The sequence below is a fragment of the Petaurus breviceps genome, unplaced genomic scaffold (genome assembly GCF_028583685.1).
Source record: "Petaurus breviceps papuanus isolate PSGF00001 unplaced genomic scaffold, PetGlider_PUasm1.0 221, whole genome shotgun sequence".
NCBI lineage: Eukaryota > Metazoa > Chordata > Mammalia > Diprotodontia > Petauridae > Petaurus > Petaurus breviceps.
The window spans coordinates 10,251,398-10,273,255 of record NW_027185877.1 but is presented as its reverse complement, the minus strand read 5'-3'; the positions used below and the strand labels follow the sequence as shown (position 1 = coordinate 10,273,255).

At 35.4% G+C, this 21,858-nt stretch overlaps 1 protein-coding gene across 1 annotated transcript in view; it reads left to right on the top strand.

Annotated features, from left to right (window-relative positions):
* The window catches only part of BICD1 (BICD cargo adaptor 1), a 204,554-nt gene that overhangs the window by 101,508 nt on the left and 81,188 nt on the right, over positions 1-21,858 (top strand). The window contains exon 2 of the mRNA XM_069094849.1: positions 4,045-4,257. Within this exon, the coding sequence (XP_068950950.1) occupies positions 4,045-4,257 (213 nt within the window). The remainder of the gene's footprint in view (positions 1-4,044; positions 4,258-21,858) is intronic.

The window sequence follows — 21,858 nt, the reverse complement described above, 5'->3', positions numbered from 1 at the left end:
CACTATTCCCGTATGCATTCAGAGCAACTTTTGTGTCAACCTTGATGCCTTGTACTCACCAGTTTGTTGGCAAATACTGTAATTTCTACCTTGACAATAATTCTTATACACTTCTCTCCTGGACTATTTAATTCCTTTACTGAGTCCTAAGTCTCAAGTCTTTCCTCACTCTACTCAGCTTCTAAGGTGCTTTTTCTTTCACTGGAGGTTTGACCATATCACCACTGCAACATCTTAACTTGTCCCCTGGCTAAATGAGCTGAAGGGGCTTCATATTACCCCCAGAATAAAATATAGTCTTCTGTTTAGCATGTCAAAACATTGATAACTTGGCCCCATTTTGCCTCTTTCTGTACTCTCTATGATCCATCAACACTGACCTACTTGCAGTTTATTGAAAATGACACTCCAGGGGCGGCTATGTGGCACAATGAGTAAAGCGCCGGCCCCAGAGTCGGGAGGACCCAAGTTCAGTTCCGGCCTCAGACACTTAACACCCACACAAAAAAATTAGCTGTGTAACCCTGGGCAAGTTACTTAACCCCAATTGCCCTCCAAAAGGAAGGAAGGAAGGAAGGAAAGAAGAAAGAAAGAAAGAAAGAAAGAAAGAAAGAAAGAAAGAGAGAGAGAGAGAGAGAGAGAGAGAGAGAGAGAGAGAGAGAGGAAAGAAGGAAGGAAGGAAGGAAGGAAGGAAGGAAGGAAGGAAGGAAGGAAGGAAGGAAGGAAGGAAGAAAGAAAGAGGAAGGAAGGAAGAAAATTACACTCCATTTCTAGATTCTGCCTTTGCATTGACTGTCCCCACGCCTGGAATATTCTGTTCTTTCTCCTCTACCCCTTGTTTTTCCTGACTTCTTTTAAGACTTAGTTCAAAGCCTACCTTCTGCAAGAAACGTTTTGCAGTCCACTTAGCTTCAGAAGCCTACCCTTTTCCGATCTATTCTGTATTTATCTTATATGTTGTCATCCCCATTTAATTGTAAGCTCTTTGAGGACAGTGATTTTTGCCTTTATATTCCCTGGCATATAGCAAACACTTAGTGAATGCTTGTTGACAGACATGTATGACATCCTGTTCCCACTTTATTTTGATCCCCTCTGTCAAGTTTCTTTATTAAGAAAACTCTATTCTGTTCTTAGCTCAGAGTTCAGAGATAGGAATTAGCTCAAAGATAGGAATATTTGATATTGAGACATACATTAAAATATTTTTAGTAAGTGTCTCTGGGTCAATGTTTTATTTGGGTTGCTGTACTGAACAGTTTGGTTTGTGATAACTTTTCAGTTCCAGTAGTTAAGAATTCTCCAGTATACTTTGGGTCTTGATTCAAGGCCTTATGCTTATCTGTGTGAGTATAGGAAAGTCACCTAACTCCTTGGGACTGAATTTTCTTATTCGTTAAAAGAGGGGTTTGCATTAGATGTCTTCTGAGACCCCTTCACACACACAAAGTCATGCACATGATGATCCACATGACACATCTGGTGCCTCTTTGAATGAGAACTATATGTTTTAAGTTTTGCCTTTCTTCCCTACCTCGAAGACTTCAGCCCATGATAGCTCCTATCCCTGTTTATATAGCTATTACTGAACTGTAATATGTTTTGAATATAGGCCATACTTCTCTAGTCTTACTTGTAGAAAAACAGGCATATAACTTTGTAACAAGAATAATAAAGCTCTTTATATAAAAGAAGTGGGGGGGGGGGTCAGCTAGGTGGCACAGTGAATAGAGCACTGGCCCTGAAATCAGGAGGACCTGAATTCAAATCTGGCCTCAGACACTTGACACACTTACTAGCCATGTGACTTTGGGCAAGTCACCTAACCTCAATTGCCCTCCAAAAAGAAAGTGGGGATAAAAATAAATTAAGATCTGTATATGACTTGAAACAAATTGAACAGCAACTATGGGCACATCTGAGAGTGTGATGTTGAGTTAGAAAAATGATGACCCTATTGTCCTTGTTGATAAAAGCAATTTGTTATAAAAATCTTTGTATATCTTTTTCACTTTTCTAGTTTGTTGACCTACTTCCATTTTCATCCATAAATTTAAAAAATAACAAATATTTTAATATGATAATGTTCTGTAATGATTTTTTACTTTATTATTACTACTTTGCTATTTCTGTCATTATTTTTGATTATTATTGTTTTCCTTTCAAAGAGATCTCTCTTTTTTTTTTTGCTTTTTGGAGGGCACTTGGGGGTAAGTGACTTGCCCAAGGTCACATGGCTAGTTTTTGTGTTAAGTGTCTGAGGCCAAATTTGAACTCATCCTCCTGACTCCAGGACCAGTGCTCTATTCACTGTGCCACCTAGCCGCCCCAAATATGTTATTGTCAATTTTGTTGTTTGTTTTTGGGTTTTAGGTTTTGTGTTTTTTTGCACTTTCTGGAGGGCAGTTTTTCAGTGTAAGCATTTACACCATAGAAATAATCAGAGGCTACAAATCAGGACTTGATGTATTGTTTTATTGATTGTCTAGACTTGAAGTAATGGAGAAAATGTTATTGATGAAGATTAAACTTAAAAGTGCAACTGATGCAGATTTTTTCCTGGAGAGCTGGTTGTTAAATACTTACCAGCACACTCCAGATGTGACCTGTATGCTAGAGTAGCCTATAGTAAAACCAATATATAGCATATTTCTTTCATTCAAGATGTCCCCAGAATATATTTTCTCATTACAAAAATCGTGAAGTGCAAGAGCATTTCTTCAATCATTTGGCTAATGCTATGGCATCCTGCTAATTAGATCTGTGCAATATCCCTTCCATCTACCCCCTACCTACTACTCACACTGTGTCTACTCTGGTTCAGGCCTTAATTACCTTTATCTTGGGTTAATATCATCTCTTAAGTTTTCCTAGAGTCAGTCTCCCCATCTTGCAGATCATTCTAAAAATCAGTGCCAATATAGTCTTACTAACATACAGATTATGTTATTCTACTACTCCAAACCTAAAATGATTTCTCTTTGCCTACAGAATAGAGACCAAAACTCCTTAACTTTGTTTTAAGGCATTCTAATTCTCCAGTCTACCTTTATAGATTTATCTCATATGCCCTAATGACTGGACTTTTTGATGCTGCTTAAACATATCCAACATATTCTCTCCTCTAAACCTGTTTTCACACTGGTATTTATGATTCTTTGATTGGGAGCAGAGGATCTTGGTTTCAATCCTAGTTCTACCTTGTGATCTTGGACAAATCTCTATTTCTCTCTGAGCTTGTATTCTCTCATCTTTTTTATGATGGAAATTGACTTCCAAGATCTAGTCTGGTGATTCATGAAACCTACTTAACCTTGTGATGTAGATCTAGGAAGCAGGATGAAAATGAAAAGAGTACTAATTCTGGAGTCAGAGGACATAGGTTCATATCCCACCTATGATGTTGGCAACCTAAATAATTATGGTCAAGTTACTTAACCTCATTGGGCTTCAGTGTTCTCATCCTTGTGAGGGGATTCAACTATATTTCCTCTAAGGGCCTTTCCAGCTTTAAATCTCTGATCCTATCATATGATAACTGAAAAGTTTCCCCTAAGTCTATGACCCTACAAAATTTATCTCAGATCATACCCCATCTGCGAAACCCTCCCTTGTACTCTCAGAGGGAAGTTATCTTTCCTTCACCTTATCTTACTGGTAGCAGGATTTAATTAGCTCCTAATCTCTTGTCATATTATGTTTTACAGCTTATACATTTATTACATTTTTGTGATGCCTTCTTGTGAATTCTTCATAAAAAAGGTGAAGGACCAAAATTATTGGAGGCCTTCCTTTTGTTATCTTAATATTTTGTGGATACCAGGTATAACGCCAGGTCTATACAAGTGCTATTGATCTCTATATTACTTTGGTACATGACATATCACTTGTATTACATTGTAAGCTCTTTGAGGACAGAGATTTTACTTTGTTTATCTTTGTATTTCCCTCATCAATTAGTACAGTGAATTAGATATATTAAATACTTAATAGTAAATGAATGAATGGTGTATTTCATTGTCTGCATACATTTTGTTTCTTTAGGCATTTGGACAGTCATTTTCTATCCATCGCAAAGTAGCTGAGGATGGAGAGACTCGTGAAGAAACACTCCTGCAGGAGTCTGCTTCAAAGGAGGCATACTACTTGGGGAAGATTCTTGAAATGCAGAACGAGTTGAAGCAGAGCAGGACTGTAGTCACCAACATTCAAGCAGAGAATGAGAGACTCACAGCTATTGTTCAGGATCTGAAAGAGGTAAACAAAAGAAAAAAGAAGTTAACTTGGTGATATGAAGGAAAAAAATTAAAGTGGCTGTAAGCAAGGGAGCTCTATGAATCAAAAAATAAACTACATATTTTGCTAATGATTTTTCCAACTTTTTAGTACTATAATTATGGATGTTATATTGACAATACATGACTCGGATACTACAAGGTGTTTTAAATCAGGGAGGGAGACAACTTAGTATTCTTCATAATGTGTCATGGCTAGACTAAGTTGTATTTGGAGCAACAGAATGAAAGAGTAGGAAACTAGGTAAGAAAAGGGGCCTTTATTACTTAGCTGGGAGAGGATTTTCACATCACTGACTATCTGACAATGAGGAAGCTTCTATGCCTTTGCAGTCAAGAAAGGAATTTGGACATGGAAAATGGGAATTTGGGCCAGGGGAGACCTAATTGGGAGTTTGAGGCAAGACAAAGAAGAATTTTGCTTGTTCTTTAAAAAAATAAAGCTTTACTTCTACAAGATGTAGACCATTAAGCCATGACATTTATTTATTTGTTTGTTTTGCGTTTTGTTTGGAGGGGGGAAGGCAGGGTAATTGGGGTTAAGTGACTTGCCCAAGGTCACACAGCATGTAAGTCTTAAATGTCTGAGGCTGGATTTGAACTCAGGTCCTCCTGACTCCAGAGCCAGTGCTCTATTAGCTATGCCATCTAGCCACCCGAAAGCCATGACATGTATCATAAATGTTTATTTTTTTTGCAAGATCCCAGAGCACAGGTCTACAAAGAAAGGATGGAAATTATTGAGAGAGAGAGAGAGATAGATTAAAGCTTAATAAAAGAAAACTAACAATTTATGAAAGCTATTCAAAAGTGAAATGGGCTACTTTGGGTAGTCAGTGGGTGAACTAGAATTTATTAATCACCTATGTGCTGCACTGTGCTAAGTCCTGGGTTTATAAAGAAAAGCAAAAAACAGTCCCCACTTTCAAAGGACTCACAGTTTAATGGAGAAACAATATGCAAATAACTATGTACAACAAGGTGTATATAGAATAAATTAGAAACAAACAACAGAAGGAAGGCATTTAGATTAAGGAGGACTGGAAAAAACTTCTTGCAGAAGATGGAATCCTTCTTTCTAGAGGTCTTCAAACAGAGCCTGGATGACAGGTATGTTGGGTATGTTGCAAAGAATTATTGTTTGAGGGGCACAGAGTCAAGATGGTGGAGTAGAAACAGGACTTCCATGCGACTCTGGCTTCCACCTCCTCCAATTCATGTAAAAGGTGACTATGAACAAACTTTGGAGCTACAGAACTCACAAAATGACACAGAGAAGCTAACCTCCCACCAAGGACAGCCCAGTAGGCCAGCAGGAAGCAGCCAGCAAAGCGCTCTGGAAGTGACTCCAGCCCCACGCAAGCCGGAGGTTTTAGCCTCAGGGTGGCCTGATCAGCCACTGGCTGGAGGGACTTCAGAACAACAGCAGCTATGGAAGTTTCCAGAATTAACACATAGATGCTAAGGACAAAGTGAGAGGTCAGTGCAGTGTGGACTTTGGGATCCAGTAGTTTGGGAGTACAGTCCAGCCTCTATCCCCTGGAGGGAGAAGCTGCTGAGGTGCTGTGACCATACAGCCACCACCAGGTGACAGCTTCAGCTCCTGGCTTACAGACTGTAGGTGGACCAATCAACCAGTGTGAGGAATAATCACTCTTGCTTTAACCTGCTTGGATCTGGATTGTGGTCTAGGGTGGAGGTCCTAAAGTGTGTAACCAGCTTGCCAGAGCATGTGGAGGCTTCAGGGCACCCAACCAATACCTTTGGCAGCTGAGGAAACCCCAGCAATTTGGGACAAAGCTCCCCTCTCTGGTAGCAGAGTCTTACTGTGGCAAAAAGCTCAAAAGTCAAGTAATTGAGTGGCAACAAGAGCAGGCAAAGGAAGCAAAGCACAAAAATCTCACTTTACACTCCTATTTTGGGGACAAAAAGAATTAAGGCATGGAACAGGAGGAAGACAGCAAAGTCAGAACTACTGCACCAAAAGTTTCCAAGAAAAATACAAGCTGGTTACAGTCCATAGAGGACATTAAGAAGGATTTTGAAAACCAAATAAGAGAAGTGGAGGAAAAATTGGGAAGAGAAATGAGAATGATGCAAGAAAATTATTAAATGAGAGTCAAAAACCTGACTGAAGAAAATAATACCTTAAAAATAGACTAATTCAAATGGCAAAAAGGCTCAAAAAGGCAATGAGGAGAACACCTTAAAAAAGCTGGATTTGCCAGATAGAAAAAGAATCTCAAAAGTTCAGTGAAGAGAATCATTCCTTCAGAATTAGATTGGAGCAAATGGAAGCTAGTGACTTTATGAGAAATCAAGATACTATTACACAGATCCAAACAAATGAAAAAATAGAAGGCAGTGTGAACTATCTCCTTGGGAAAACCACTGACCTGGAAAATAGATCCAGGGGAGATAATTTAAAAATTATTGGACTACCTGAAAGCCATGATCAAAGAAAGAACCTAGAAATCATCCTTCAAGAAATTCTCGAGGAAAATTGCCCTGATGCTTCAGAACCAGAGGGCAAAATAGAGGCTGAAAGAATCCACGATCACCTCCTGAAAAAGATCCCCAAAAGAAAACTCCTGGGAAAATTATAGCCAGGTTCCAGAATTCCCAGATCAAGGAGAAAATATTAAAAGTAGCCAGAAAGAAACAATTTGAATTCTGTGGAAACACAATCAGGATAACACAGGATCTGGCAGCTTGTACACTGAGGGATCAAAGGGCTTGTAATATGATATTCTGGAGTTCAAAGGAGCTGGGATTAAAACCAAGAATCACCTACCCAGCAAAACTGAGTATCATGTTTCAGGGGAAAATATGGTCATTCAGTGGAATAGAGGATTTTCAAATACTCTTGATGAAAAAAAAAACAGAGTTGAATACAAAATTTGACATTCAGATACAAGAAGCAAGAGAAACATGAGAAGTTAAACAGAGAAGAAATCATAAGGGACTTATCGAAGTTGAACTATTTATATTCTTACATGGAAAAATGATAATTGTAACTTATGAAACTTTTCTCATTATGAGATTAGTTGAAGGGAATAGAAATGTATATATATATATGTCTGTATAGGAGGGTATATGGGCATATGAATACATATGTGAGTGTGTGTATATATGTGTACAGGTATACATAGACACAGGACCAATTTAATAGGAAGGGATGATACTTAAAAGGTGAAATTAAGAAGTGAGAGAGGAATATAATGAGAGGAGATGGGGAGAGACATATTGGGGAAAACTATCTCATATAGAAGAGGCAAGGGAACATAGTTACAATGGAGGGGAAGAACAGGAAGGCAAAAGGGAATGAGTCAACCTTATTCTCATTGAATTTGGCTCAGGGAGGGCATGACATACACACTAAATAGGGTATCTCACCCTATGGGAGAGTAGGAGGGAAAGGGGTGAGTGGGGGGATGATGGCAGGGAGGGCAGGCTGGGGAGGAGGAAAGTTGGAAGCACCCACTTTTGAAAAGGGACAGGATCATAGTAGAGAAAGAGCATGTGGGAGGTGGGATTGGAGGGAGGGAAATATAGTCAGTCTTTTAAAATATTTCCACTGTGGAAATGTTTTGCATAGCTATACATGTGCGACTTACATTGAATTGCTTATCTTCCCAGTAAGGATGGGTGACAAGGGAGGAAGGGAATGAAGTTGGAATTCAAAGTTTTAAAACCAAATGTCTATACATGCATATATATATATATACTATTATTATATTATTTTACATGTAATTGGGAAATAAGATATATAGGCACTGGGGCATAGAGATCTACTGTGCCCTACTGGAAAATTGGAGGAGGTATGGGGGAAGATAAAGGAGAGAGCAGATTGGAGGAGGGGATAACCAGTGGGATCCTTATTTTGGGGTGGTGGGTAGGGGAAAAACGGGGAGAAAATTTGTAACTCAAAATCTTGAAGAAATGAATGATATAAACTAGAAGTTAATAAAGCCTTTGATAAAATAAAAAAAATAATTATTCTTGTTTGAGTTTGGTTTGAACTACATGGATTCTAATATCTCTTTCAACTCCTGAGATTCAAAGGTCAAATATGCTATGCATTTTTGTTAATATTCTTTGTTTAATGATGTCTATTGAAGGTTTTGTTTAGTTGAATAATGCATATCTTACTCCATTTGAATATGAAAATATTTTGACTTCAAGGAGATCTTTGGTATCTTTGCCAGTCTGCCTATTACCATGTGGAAGAATGCTCAGTCTAAGATTTAACTTTGTTCCATCATATTCATGGAAATTTAATTCACAGTTGCATGCATTGGCAAGTTAATTATTTTATTCAGATGTGTATTGGTAAATGTTTAACAACACAACACTTTTAAGTTTAATGTGCATTATTAACATTTTCTCCATAACTTTCTTAAATTTAGACAAATCAACAAAACATTAAATTAAGCTATGACTTGTAGCATTTGTTAATTTCTGAGGCATAAATATGCTCATGCTAAAAATTTAACAGTTGACTCTTGCACACTGGTTAGTAAAGCCCCATGTCACCTGATTTCATGGTGTTATGGTATAAATCACACTTTGATTTGTTTCTTGACTTGGAAGCTTAAAGGAAATGTAATTTTCCACTAAGAAGATTAGTAATATTTCTTAAAAGAGTCAAAATTATGTTTGCTTCATATATCTGTTAAGCTGTGGAATCCATTTAAGCTCCTCACTGTATTATCGCAGTTGAAAAAGGAGAAATTGTGAAGCAGTGACTTTTCTTAGAGGAATACAGTAGCTTTCATGAGTTCCAGTAAACAGGCAATTGGTAAAAAGCTACTATGTGCAAGGCATTGTGATAGGGCCAAAAAAATGAGTGGCAGTTGTTGGCCAAGAGTTTGCAGTCTGATAGAGAAGATAAGAAATGTGCAATAAATAATTCTTTTTTTTATTTTAATTAATTTTTTTTACATCCTCATACTTTTCCCCAGTACCACTCTTCCTACCCAAGAGTCATCCCACATAACAATTAATAGTTTGTAAAGACTTAAAAAAAAAGAAAGAAAAAGAAGTATAAAATATCAGCACAATCAGTTAATGCATAGAAAAACCTCCCAAACCTGGACAATGTGCAATAACTCTAGATCTCTTATCTCCATGAAGAGGAGGTTTGGGATGTCCTCTCATCTCTTCTTTTGAATCATGCTTGAACTTCATAATTTTACAACATTCACTTTGTTTCTTTTGTTTGTTCATTCTATTTACATAATAATCATCGTGTATTTTGTTTTCTTGGCTCTGATTATTTCACTTTGCATTAGTTCATATAAATCTTTCCATGGTTCTCTGTATTCATCATATATGTCATTAAAAAAATTAAATCTATTGTTTATTTATTTTTAAATTCCTTAAAATTTATTTTAAGTTCCAAATTCTCTTTCCCCTCTATATACTCCTCCATCCATTGAGAAGGCAAGCAATATGGTATAAATTATAGGTGTGCATCACGCAAAACATATTTCCATATTAGGTATGATGCAAAAAAAGCAAAAAGAGAGGTGAAAAAAGTATTTTTCAGTTTTTACTCCAAGTTCATAATTTCTCCCTCTAGACATGTAGAGCATTTTATTGTCATGGCAGAATTGTCTTGGATCATTGTGTTGCTCACAGTAGCTAAGTTTCTCACAACTGACCATCATTACAGTATTGTTCTTACTGTGGTACAGTGATCTTATTCTACTCACTTCATTCTGCATCAATTTATATGGGTCTTCCCAGGTGTTTGTTTTTTTTTTAACCAATCACCTCATCATTTCTTACAGTGCAATAATCTTCCATCACAATCATGTACCACAGTTTGTTCATCCATTCCTAAGTTGATAGGCATCCCCTCAATTTCCAATTTTTTTCCATTACACCAAAAGAACTGCTACAAATATTTTTGTACTTACGGGTCCTTTTCCTTTGATTTCTTGATGATACAAATTTAGTAGTGGTATTGCTGGGCCAAAGGGTATACACTGTTTGATAGCCTTTTGGGCATAGTTCCAAATTGTTCTCCAGATTACTTGGATTGTTCAGAACACCATCAACAGTGTGCTAGTATCCTTATTTTTTCACATTCACTCCAACATTTGTAATTTTTATTTTCTGTCATGTTAGCCAATCTGATAGGTGTGAAGTGATAACTCAGGGTTGTTTTAATTTTAATTTAATTTCTCTAATCAATAATGATTTAGAACTTTTTTCATATGATTATAGATAGCTTTCATTTCTTCTTCTGAAAACTATCAGGTCATATCCTTTGAATATCACTTAGGGAATGGTGTATATTTTTATAATTTTGACTCAATTCCCTACATATTTGAGAAATGTCAGAGAAACTTGCTGCAAATGTTTTTTTGTCAGAGAACCTTGCTGTAAAAATTCTTTCCTAGTTTTCTGCTTTTCTTCCAATCTTGGCTGCATTGATTTTATTTGTGCAAAAACTTTTAATTTAATGTAATCAGAATTATCAGTTTTACATCCTGTAATGCTGTCTCTTGTTTGATCATAAATTCTTCTTTCATCAATAGATGTGACAGGTAAACTGTTCCATTCTCCCCTAATTTGTTTATGGTATCACCATTTATGTCTAAATCATGTATCCATTTTGACCTTATCTTGGTAATTATTTCCAATTTATCCTTTATAGAGTTTGCATCGAATATATTTGTTTGCATTTTGTCTCTCCATTAGATTGTAAGCTCCTTCAGGGCAGAGCTATCCTTTGCCTCTTTTTGAATACCCAGTGCTTAGCACAGTGCCTAGTACATAATAGTCACTTAGAAAATATTGATTGATTGAACTTTGTGTGTTATTCTTAGATCACACCCCACATCTAAACTCACAGTAACAAGATCGTTATCCTCATGCTTTGATTCTGTATTCCTTATGCATTCTCAAAGCAGGAAAGTGGTCTATAACGTGGCTTCCATATCCATTACCATCACTTCATTAATATTTTTAAATACCATAGTAGAATTTTTATATCACTAAATAGATTTCTATAGAAATTATAGAATGATTGAGTATCATCTTTAGAAATTGAGAATATGTTGAGTAAAAACTACAGTGGTTATAGCCTGCCTGTTAGGATACTGACTTCTCCCAGGTGTTGTTCCTGTAAAAGAGAAAGCCTGGGTTCAGTTTTCACCAGTGAACATCATTTCTAGTAGTCTGACTAGAAAATCTTTCCACTACCTGCATACTAGTACAGTCTAAAGGTGCCCTAAACTGAGTTCTTGTTTTTTTGAGAATGTAAAGATAGGGCATAGATAGCTCCCTTATGCCCACCCCAAATAAGTAGACTCAGAAGGAAACACACGTATACAGGCACACACACACCTCAGTAAAATTGTGGAGGATTCAGGCACTTAAATAGAATTTTTACCTCACAGTTCTCAGACATCCTAGCTCTGCACTATCTTATCTCAGCTGATCACTAGTGTGATATGTATTTCTGCTACTGGTTCTATATGAATGAATACATGAATAAGAAAGCATTTATTAAGCACCTACTATGTGCTAGGTACTGTGTTAGGTGCTGGGAATATGAAAGTAAGCAAGCAAGAACCTGCCTTTAAGGAGCTTATATTCTAGTAGGAAAAGTCAATCCATAAAAGGAATCTAAAGTTGGAAATTCAGGATGTGTGTGTATGTGTGTGTGTGTGTGTGTGTGTGTGTGTGTGTGTGTTGAGCTCCTTGATAAAAGAGACTTCCTTTTACCATTTTTTGTTGTCTCCAGTGATAGTACAGTGCCTGGTACATGGTAGGTACTTAATAAATATTAACTGACTCTATGCATATATAAACACTTATACACATGTATATGTGTATGTACATTTATATACTATCTATAGTTAAGTGCACATGGTATTTATATATAACCATGACTTCCATTGTACCTAAAAGCCCTACGAATCACTACATGATGAACAACATACATGATTAAACATGGTCTGAGATAAAATTATAAAGCAGAGAAGAATAAAAGAATGGTAGCTGATGAAACATGGTACTCATTTTATTTCCTAAGTGGAGATTTTGTCTTTTCAGCCTCTTTATGCTTAGTAGCTGACTCTGATAATTTTAATTACATGGTAGGACTGGCTTTTGCTGAGCACATGGATATGTTAGTTCCTGTTTGGCCTCTGTATCCAGGAGCTTGAGGAGATTTCTGTATTAGCCATGACATGCTTATGTTTTCACTAAGTGAAAGATCAGACTTAATTTCTTACATATTCCAGTACATACCACTTATTAACTTTTAAGAAATAAGGCCACATTTATTGAATAATCCACAGATTTAGTATGCTGGGGTTTTATTGTAGTATACAGGCCTAGGTTGAATCTCACCTAACAGTGTTAGTAAAAGGTGTCATTAGCACACTTAGGTTACAGGTCAAATTCCTAGTGGCTACTAAGGAGAAATGAATGTACAGTATAGTTTTATGAGAGTTGGGAGATGCCAAAGAAAGAATAACTCATCACAATGAGATTGAATTTTAAGGTGGCCTAAAACTCCTGAATTATTGTTAATACTAGTGTGGTATTGGTGGTTTTATCTAACTTCCCTTGATTTTCCCCCATTTTCCTTTTTCAGAGGGTGGTTTGGGGGTGGGAAGTCCAGACATGTACTTTTAGTCTAGGGTACTCCCAGTGGAATAACACCCTCTATCAGTTCAGATCAATAACTTGTCTGTAATTTGTAGTCTTAAGTGGTTCCTAATACTTTATGTTCTATAAACCCCTTTCAGTTTAAAAAAAGTGTTATAAACTTCTGGGGTAATTTTATATACTACTCATGATATTTTTTTAGATTTATTCATCAAGTGCTTAGTAACTTGTTATCAGAGAAATGTCTCCTCTCTGAGTTCATGTGGTAACTGCTGCCGAATAAATACCATAATTTAGAAATTATGATGGAGGGGCAGCTGAGTGGCACAGTGAATAAAGCACCAGCCCTGGAATTGGGAGGACCTGAGTTCAAATCTGGCCTCAGACACTTAAAACTTATTAGCCATGTGACCTTGGGCAAGTCACTTAACCCCAATTGCCTTGCCTTCCCCCCCCCCCAAAAAAAAAGAAATTATGGTGGTTAGGTTTTATTATTATGCCCAAGCATGAGTTCAGGCCTCAGAGAAGTCCTAAACAACTATGAGGATTCTGACAGGGCTTTTTACAGGCAAAATTATATCACAGTAACAAAGAAATAATTCATGTACATATTACAATCTCGTATATTTCTCTCAAACTATAAAAGTTAAAGAGAAGATAGTAGCTCCATAATCCTATACTTCCTTCAAAGTCATAAAAATTGAACAAACTTAAATACAGTCATAATCTTATTCATCCCATAAGGAAACAAATTTCATCAAATAAACTCTATAGTTTAGAGGTTTCACAATAAGCTGATTGAGGAAGAGGATTTACATTTAACCAAGGAGTCTGGGAAAGTTGAGATTCTAGGGGCGGCTAGGTGGCACAGTGAGTAAAACACGGGCCCTGGAGTCAGAAGGACCTGAGTTCAAATCTGATCTCAGCCATTTAACACTTACTAGCTGTGTGACCTTGGGCAAGTCACTTAACCCCAATTGCCCTACCTTCTCCCCTCCAAAAAGCAAAAAAAAGAAAAAAAAGTTGAGATTTTTCTTCTGGTTTCTTATCTAAAGAATGTTTAAGGTCTTACATAAAATTTCACATTCTATGGGACAACTTTTAGTCAGATGAGGTTAATATTAAGACAGACTTTTACCAAAGATTGTAAGAAGAATGTACCTGAGTCATGATAAAAATATCCATGACATTACAATGGTAACTTTTACCCCCAAAAGCTTCAAATAAAAATATACATTACATAATTACAATGATAAAATATTAACTTTTATTCTACCCATAATTTTCAGAACTAAGTATAAAATTATAAATATAATTAGAAAATATTTAGAAATATTTTATGTGGGATGTTCTATAAAAATTAAAAGAAACTTAAAAATTAAAAAAACTTAAAAAAAATTTTAAATTAAAAAAACTTAAAAATTAAAAGAAAATTTAAAAAATTAAAATCTTATATGCTTACTATTACTAGAGAAACTTCATATCAAATTTCATTTTACAGATTTTATTGAAAGCAAATTATATTTTAATGAAAAAAGTAACAACTTGGAAGATGTATATAAGCTTAATTTCTTTGTTGTTAATGTTCTTTGTTTATTTGAACAAAGATTGATGATATTTGGCTTAACACCAAACAATCTTAAATCTGGTTTCACATTGAGTTTATTTCAGGATTTTGATTTAAAACAGTAATAAAACGAAAATATTTGCTCACTCTTATAAAATGGTAAGAGAATTTTATTAAGTCTCTTTCTGAGACATGGAAATTGATATTTTGTTTTTAGTCACCTAACAAACTGACAAAAATGAGTAGCTTATTACAAAATTAAAATATTTACTATTCCATACTTTAATGAACAGAGATTTATTGAATGATTAATGCCTTTAAGTTCAATTGCATCTATTCATTCATTTTAAACAATTTTATATGTAAACCAACTTTTGTAAGAAGAGACTTCCTCTAGACATGACTTTGTTATTTTCTCCCAGGGACCACACTCTCATAGAAGATCTGCTGAATGACTCACCAGTGTTGCCAATCAGTGTATTTGAAAATACACCAGACTGAAGAATAGTAATATTATCAGAGGATACATCTTAAGGGGAAGATAATCTCAATAATGTGATGACAGTCAAAGAATAGTTTCTTTCTGCAGAGCATTTGTGATGACTTGAAATGTACATTTCCAGGGATCATAGTTTTCTATCAACCTGATATTTGTGCAGCACCATTTGTAAAATCTGGATCATGTGATTACATAGCTAAGGAGGCACACATACAGAGGGGAACAAGGGAGCTATTCTAGCACATTGTGCAGCATTAAAATGAGAATATGTGAATGAGTCTGACCATCCATTGGGAGTTAGTTTGTGCTTGAATGTTGAACCATTGTGGCAGTTTGGAAGCAATCTAATAGATTGAGACACTACAAAGGACATATTGTCAGTTGTGGTCAGAGTTTGATATAATCACAGCATAAATGCCAAAATCTTTGGATGCATGATTATGACTGTTTGGGATCACTGCAGAAACAAAACTATAATGCTTCAAACATGCACAAGCATGTTTTCACTGATGAAAAATATTTTAATATAATTCTCCAATTATTTACTTCTTAGGGTACATTAAAGAATTTTTAGTGTGAACTCAGACCATCATGGCAAACTCCCAAGGAGTCTGCAGAAAACACAAAATGGAAACCACTGTCTTCTAGAATATGATGGTCTCTGAAAGTTTCAAGATTGCTTTTAATGTGAATACTCAGCTATCAGGGTTTTTTAATTGTCTAACTTTTCTGAAGCAAAAATTCACAAAAATGAATGTCAAAAACTATCTTTACATGTAATTGGAAAAAATACCATTAAGAGAAAAAAGTTTTAAAAATTTTAAAAAGAAGGCAAATGTTCATTCCCCAGTTTACTGAGAAATTAAATATTTTTCCCCTGGACCTAGTTACACATATAGTATTTGTCAGCAACAGGACATGAATACTGGTTTTCCATATTTCAAGGCCAGACCTTTATCCATTTAATCATGCTTCCTTTGAACCTTCTTAACTCTTTTCCAAAGAAAAATAAAACTTCATTATTACTATGAAACTAAGATGTAGGAATATATATTGCCAACAGTTAGATATTATGCTTTGATCACCAGGACCTTACTAAAATTAAAATAGAGCTTTCATTTACTCAATAGGGTTCACTAAATTCTAGGATTACTAATATCTGCCTTTCTATGGTATACTCACCAATATACCACTCTTCCTGTTTGGTGACTGTCAGCAGTGCTGAGGAAGAGGGCACTGAGCCACTCCAAGGTCAGACAATGTTATCACCCTCTTATTGTGATGAGTAAATCCACTATTAAGCTTCTGACTAAGAGAAATGCCAATGAGTTGACTAATGCTCTAAATGTGTACGTGCAAATTCTCATATATTACTACAAAATTTCAGCCTCTATAGCATTTTAAGAAAAGAAAAACACAAAAAACTGGGAACACGTATATTTCTTTTATTTCAGTTCAAGTTTTCTCTTTTGGGGAGTGGAAAATATCTTTACAAATAGTTTCTAATGAATCAATTTGTGTGTGTGTCTGAATGGGTCTGGGTAAAAGGAGTTGTAGACCTATATAACATGAGGTGTACTGGGCCAGGGACTGACTTGTAAAATATTTGTGGCTCCATTACATATAGTCTGCCTACATGTTACTTGGTAATCTTCTACTTTTAAGTTTTATTGATGTGTTTTGCTTTAAATTACAAAAATTTCTAGGTTACCCACATTGAGAGGTCTGTTGTAACAAAGTAAGGTAAGTAAGTAAAACTAATCATTCAGTGACTTCATCTGAAAGCATACACAGCAGTCCAGCTCTGGAACACCTTGACCCAAACACACCTCTCTATAAAAAAGTTTTTTGAACAGATCTCTGTTTTCATTCTCTCCCATCCTTGACCATATTAAAAAAAATAAGTTTCATGTAACAAATATTTGGTAGCAAATACTAAACATACCTCTCTATTAAAAAAAATTAATAGGACACTGTTTTCATTCTCTCCCATCCTCCACCACATTTAAAAATATTTTTCATATAACAAATATTCATAGTCAAAACAAAACAAATTCTCTCAGTGCCTGTATACAACAATATAGCTCTTATTCTGCCCCCTAAATCCCTTACCTCTCTGTTATTGATAGTGTATTTCATCAAGTCCTTTGGAATTATGGATGGTCATTGTATTGATCATAGTTCCTATAGTTTTCAAAATTGTCTTTAGAGTTTTGTTATCGTATAAATGATTCTTGTTCTGTTTGTTTCATTCTTTATCTGCTTATAAAAGCCTTTAAAATTGTTCATTTTTATAATATTAATATAATAATATAAATTGCTTATATGGTTTGTACTATTTACTTTATTCTGTACCAATTCATATATATTTTTTCACATCTGTTTACATTTATCTATTTCCTCACTTTCTTGCAGATGAATAACATTACATATATGAATATATATCTATCCCACAGTTTGTCTACTGATAAGACATCCTTATAGTTTCCATGTTTTGTTTTTTTGTTTTTCCTCATTAAAAAACTGTATTTTTGTATTTATAGGACCATTTCCTCTTTCTTTTATATTTTTTGGGTATAAGCTTAACAGTGCTATCTATAGCTGGGTCAAAAAGGCATAACTTTTTAATAACTGTTTTATAATTTTTTGTGTGTTTAATTCCAAACTGTTTTGCAGAATAATTGTACCAGTTCACAAGTATACCTGTTTTCCCACAGCCCCTTCAACATTTGTTACTTTCTTTTTTATTATCTTTGTAAATTTGATGGGCATGAGGTAGAATCTTAGAGTCATTTAAATTGCAATTATAAAATTAACTGGGACGGCTAGGTGGCACAGTAAATAGAGCACCTGGAGTCAGGAGGACCTGAGTTCAAATGTGGCCTCAAACACTTAACACTTGCCAGTCTTGTGACCTTGGGCAAGTCACTTAACCCCAATTGCCCTGCCTTCTCCCCTCCAAATAAACAAATAAATAAATAAAATTAGCTTTTTTTTCCACATAGTTCTAGTCTAGATAATCTGTTCCCTTCAAAACTTCCATTAGTATCCTTATACCAGTTATCAATTGAGCCATGGCTCTTATTCTTATATAAATGACTTATAAATTTCAACCAGTTTCATTTCCTTAATCAGAGAAGCTTGATGCAAATTTTCCCCCAGTAAATTATTTACCTGTAAAATTTATATATACAAAACCTTTTTTTAGTTGCATATCTAATTCATTGATCTTCTCTTTCTCCTTTTTATTGATGTAAACATTTAAAGATATAAATTTGCCTGTAAGTACTTTGACTGCATCCCACAAATTTTGGTATTTTGTCTCATTGCTGTCATTGTCTTTAATGAAATTATTGACTGTTTCTGTATTTTTATTCTTTGATTCACTTATTCTTTAGGTTTAGTTTATTTAGTTCCCAATTAATTTTAAAACTGTGCTTTAAAGGCCTTTTAGTGAATGTGATTTTCATTGCATTATAATGCATTTGCATTATTGTCAAAAAAAGAGGTATTCGGTGTTTTCTGAATTTGTTTGTAAGGTTTCTATGCTCTAATACATAGTAATTTTATTCCACATTATTTATTTTTAGTTTGCAACATTCATTTCCACAAGATTTTGAGTTACAAATTTTCTCCCCATCTCTCCTCTACCCCCACCCCAAGATGGCAAGCATACTGAATTTCCTTTCCCCCAGTCTACCCTCTCTTATGTCCCCCTCCCCCTCCCCCACCTTCCCCTTACTTTCTTGTAGGGCAAGATGGATTTCTATACCCCATTGCCTGTATATCTTATTTCCTGGTTGCATGTAAAAATAATTTTTTAACATTTCTTTTTAAATTTTTGAGTTCCAGATTCTCTCCTTTCTTTCCTCCTCACCCACCCCCACTAGAAAGACAAGTAATTCAGTATAGGTTTTACATGTCTAGTTATGCAAAACATTTCCATAGTCATAATGTGAAAGACTAACTATATTTCCTTCCATCCTATCCCACCCCCCATTTATTCTATTTTCTATTTTGACCCTGTCCCTTTTCAAAAGTGTTTGCTTCTGACTACCCTCTCCCCCAATCTGCCCTCCCTTGTATCATTCCCCCTCTTATTCCCTTCCCTCCTACTTTCCTCTAGGGTAAGATACCCCATTGAGTGTGTATGTTATTCCCTCCTTAAGCCAAGTGCAATGAAAGTAAGGTTGACTCATTCCCTTTCACCTCCCTGCTCTTCCCCTCCATTGTAAAAGCTTTCTCTTGCTCTTTTATGTGAGATAATTTACCCTATTCTATCTCTCCCTTTCTCCTCCCAATACATTCCTCTTTCATCTCTTAATTTTATTTTTTAGATATCATCCCTTCATATTAAACTCACCTGTGTCCTCTATGTATACACACACACATATATACACATAACACACACACATATATATATATATACATACATACATGCATATATATACATATATATGTGTATATATATATATATATATATATACACACATATTCTCTTCAACTGTGTTTCTGAGAAAAGTCTTATGAGTTAGAAATATTTTCTTTCCATGTAGGAATACAAACAGTTAAACTTTAATAAGTTCCTTATGATTTATCTTTTCTGTTTACCTTTTCATGCTTCTCTTGATTCCTGTATTTGAAAGTTATATTTTATTTTCAGCTCTGGTCTTTTCATCAAGAATGCTTTAAAGTGGGGATGGTAGGTGGCACAGTGAATAGAGAACCGGCCCTAGAGTCAGGAGGACCTGAGTTCAAATCCAGCCTCACAGCTTGACACACTTACTAGCCATGTTACTTTGGGCAAGTCACTTAACCCCAATTGCCCTCCATAAAGCAAAAGAAAAAAAAAGAAGATAAAGAATGCTTAAAAATCTCTATTTCATTGAATATTCATATTTCCCCCTGAAGTGTCATACTCAGTTTTGCTGGGTAAGTGATTCTTGGTTTTAATCCTAGCTCCTTTGACCTCTGGGATATCATATTCCAAGCCCTCTGACCCCTTAATATAGAAACTGCCAGATCTTGTGTTATTCTGATTGTGTTTCCACAACACTCAAATTGTTTCTTCCTGACTGCTTGTAATATTTTCTCCTTGACTTGAGAACTCTGGAATTTGGCTACAATATTCCTAGGAATTTTCTTTTGGGGATCTTTTTAAAGAGGTGATTGGTGAATTCTTTCAATTTCTATTTTACCCTCTGGTTCAAGACTATCAGGGAAGTTTTCCTTGATAATTTCTTGAAAGATGATGCCTAGGCTCTTTTTTTTACCATGACTTTCAGGTACTCCAATAATTTTTAATTTATCTTTCGTGGATCTATTTTCCAGGTTAGTGGTTTTTCCGACAAGATATTTCACAGTACCTTCTATTTTTTCATTCTTTTGGATCTGTTTTTATAATATCTTGATTTCTCATAAATTAGTTTCCATTTGCTCTATTCTAATTTTGAAGGAATTATTTTCTTCAGTGAGCTTTTGAACTTCCTTTTCCATCTGACCAGTTCTGCTTTTTAAGACATTCTTGTCCTCATTGGCTTTTTGGATCTCTTTTGCCATTTGTTAGTCTATTTTTTAAGATGTCATTTCCTTCAGTATTTTGGGGGGACTCCATTAGCAAGCTGTTGACTCTTTTTTGTCAATTTTTGCATCACCTTTTGCCATAGATGTCCTCAAAGCTTGAGTCCACTTTCCCTGGACTCTCTGTATTTGTGGGAGATTTTGTGAGTTGCAGACTTTTTATGGGGATTAAGGGATCCCTGCCATTTTATATTCTCTTCATTTAAAGTTTATAATGGCAGCTTTATTGAAGCAAAATCAAATTTTGTAGAGATTTGAATATTTGACTGTTTCTATAGTGTATTATTATTACCTCAGACTCCAGATTAAAACCTATCTTTCAGTTTGCTTTCCTCAGTTTACATTGAAGGGAGAAAATTTCCATTATATTATAGATGTGACATTTTCATTTGGTTTGAGATGATATCAGATGCAAAGTTTCATTACTTTGTTCTGTATCTTTATTGTGAAATGTTATGGTTAAAATGTCCCTAACTTATGGTCAAAATTTCCTTTCAGTCTTTTATTATAACAAAAGTTCATCTAAGTGTAAGGAACTATTTTACAAATGCAAATTTGAGCTATCAAAACCACTGCTTTGGGACAGCTAGGTGGCGCAGTGAGTAGAGCACCTGCCCTTGAGTCAGAAGGACCTGAGTTCAGATTTGGCCTCAGACACTTAACACAAAAACTAGCCATGTGACCTTGGGCAAGTTCCTTAACCCCAATTGCCCTCCAAAAGCAAAAAAACAAAAACAAAACTGCTTGATGATATCTTTTCACCTTTACTGGCAGATGTCCTAATATACTAATATACTGGTCATTTGAAAAGAAGGTCCATTAACCGGACTTTGAAATATCATATTGCCTAGTGAAGTTCAGTGTCTGTTTGCAACTGGATACTTTCCAACATAGTACAGCACTTTGTTGATATAAACTGAAACCTATTTTTGCCACAGTGAAACTGTTCATGCATTCTGAAAGATAAATACACACACATACATAATGTCAAACAAACAAGTACTTAGCACCCTGTTTCAGTTGAACTTTGCCCATGATTATATCAAGTCTTTGTTAAGAAACAGGACTTGTGAAACCCACAGTGGAGGGACTTGCCAAAGACAGGAATAGGAAGGATGTAAGAGGTAGGCGGAACAGGGAGGAGCTCATGACCAGATTAAAAGCTGAACACAAGTTGGGAGAGAGCAGAACTGAGAAAGGTACAGTTGTGGTGGCAGAGTTAAGAAGGAGAAAACCTGTGGTATCCTGGCACTCTGTTTGTTCTGTCTGTGTTGATTTGTGTTTGT